Here is a 2,104-nt window from a genome sequence, read left to right as displayed (position 1 = left end):
TCTACCCATATCTCGGCCGAGGGAGCTCCTGCCTCTCCGGTTGCTGGCAGGGAACTGCCAGCCTGGCCTCAGCCCTGGGCTTTATAAGGGCCAGGCCCTGCCTCCTACAGGCAGCTGGCTCCCCTTAGTTGCTCCGGCAACCCGCAGCTGCGCTCATTACCCTGGCAACCTTCACCCGGCTCGTTAGGCTCTGCTAGGGCGCTCTCTCCCTGGCAGTTTCTACTCCCTAGGAGCAGGCACTGAGGTGCTCTGCGACACGCCCCCCCCCCCCCAAGATCGGACTCACCGAGGCGGATCTTCACTCTTTTCCAATTCGGTTGGACTCGGCAGCTCTTCCTGGCCTCTCTTCTGGCACCCGGCGTTTTCTCAACAAGTGGCGGAGGTTTTAAGGCGCCCCCTGCTCGCCTTTTCCCCAGGGTGCACCACGTGGGATTTTCCGGGAGTTACCCTGCCAAAGGTAGTCCCCCCACACTAGCTTCTCCCTGGTAGGGTGCAAATTAGCCCTCTGTTCTTTCTGCCCTTGCTGCCTCCACACTCTTCCTGGCGGAGCAGTTTTCCCTTGTTCGGGGTATCTGATCTCCCTTTCTCCATCTCAGTCTTAAGGCCCCTCCTCTGTGTTCCCTGTAATCGCCTCTCCTTTCTTTGGCTTCCTGCCAATCCTGGAGCTTTCCCCAAAGCTCCCATTGCATCTTCAGTGCACGTCGGGCATCTTCCTCCCTCCAAAATTCTACTTTTCCTCGGCCTGTAGATCTGCCACCAGGCCCTGGATATACCTTTACAAATGCGACCCCCCTGATTCTGGCCTCAACTCTTTTCCTCAGGGTCCACCACTTGACTTGCCCTGGGAGGTTATTACTGTAGACGCATGGGCGTCTTCCTCCCCTTTGCTCTCTCTCCCTCTGAGCTACTTTGGTTATTGATGGACCTTCTACCTTTTTTGTTTGACCTGCAATCTGGGTTTGGCCTGGTCTCTTCTGCTGTGCAGCGCTGGGCATCTCGTTCTTAGGGTGGAGCTTGAGACATCTTTCTCCTCCCCCCTTAGTTTCTCTGGGGGGTTGGCTCCTCTGATCCCCCTCAAGCCTTTGGACCTTTCTTTTGCTTGGAGGCTCTACCACTTTCTCTCCTTTAGAAGCTGCCCCTTGTTTTGGTGCTGTCAATATTCCAGCATCGTACCAGCTAGCACCTTTCTCCAGTTTTTCCTTTAGACCGTTCATGTCTTGAGCGTACTGACTCGCCCACTGACCCCATCTTTGATTCAGGCACTCCCTGACTATGGAGGTGATCTCTTCTTTCATCCTTGAGTTTACCCCTGAGAGTGCCTCCATCTTGGTCTTCTTTCCCTGCTGCTCTGGTTCCCCCTCTTCTTTAGGGATTTCTAGGCCCACCTTATTGGACTGTTCCTGACTTCTCAAGCCCTTTAGGAGCATAGGCTGCACAGTCTCTATCAGTCTCTCTGTGTCTATTAACACCTCTTTCAGACCTTTAAGCTCCTGAAGGTGCTCCTCACACCTGGCCTTAGCTTCGGCCGCATGTTTCTCCAACCGCTTGCTTATTGCGGTCAGTCTCTTACTCTGTGCTTGAGTGGCTTGTACCGGTTGCTGCTCGATCTCTCGTCGCAAAGCCAGCTCCCTGGCCGTGCTCTCTTTTAATGAGGTTTTCAGGGCCTGCATCTCTTTCCCCAGTTGGTCTTTTTCCTTTTCTACCCTTTGTCCTTGGGCCTGCAACTGTACACACTCCTGTGTTCTGCTTTTACTTCTGTCTCCAGGGACTGCTTCTGCTCTTCTAATGCCTCATGACTGGCCATATATTCTCTCACCTTCTCTATTCCTTGTGTTATCGCTTTCCCCGTCTTTTCTGCCTGGGCATAGCTCTCTATTAGCTTCTCTCGCATTTCTTCGACCTGGCATTCTGCTTGTAAGCAACGCTCTTGCCAGCCTTCCAGGTCCTCCTGCACTGCTCCCGTTTGGGTTGCTGTACTTGTCACCTCTGGACCCTCCAACTCCCTAGAGTCTTGGCCCTTTGTAGCCGTCTGACTACCTGCTGCTTGTAATGTTTTATTTGCTGCCTCTAAGGCTCGAATCTGCTGCCTTAGGGTCAGTCTTTG

General features: G+C 53.7%; 1 protein-coding gene across 1 annotated transcript in view; it reads right to left on the bottom strand.

Moving 5' to 3' along the window:
* The window catches only part of SORCS3 (sortilin related VPS10 domain containing receptor 3), a 355,271-nt gene extending 353,601 nt beyond the window's left edge, over positions 1–1,670 (bottom strand). Inside the window, exon 1 of the mRNA XM_025201218.1 lies at positions 1,174–1,670. Within this exon, the coding sequence (XP_025057003.1) occupies positions 1,174–1,670 (497 nt within the window). The remainder of the gene's footprint in view (positions 1–1,173) is intronic.
* Between the last annotated feature and the right edge of the window lie 434 nt (positions 1,671–2,104).

The sequence above is a fragment of the Alligator sinensis genome, unplaced genomic scaffold (genome assembly GCF_000455745.1).
Source record: "Alligator sinensis unplaced genomic scaffold, ASM45574v1 scaffold61_1, whole genome shotgun sequence".
Lineage (NCBI taxonomy): Eukaryota > Metazoa > Chordata > Crocodylia > Alligatoridae > Alligator > Alligator sinensis.
Note: the sequence above shows the minus strand (reverse complement) of the source record. Positions and strands in the feature narration are given on the sequence as shown.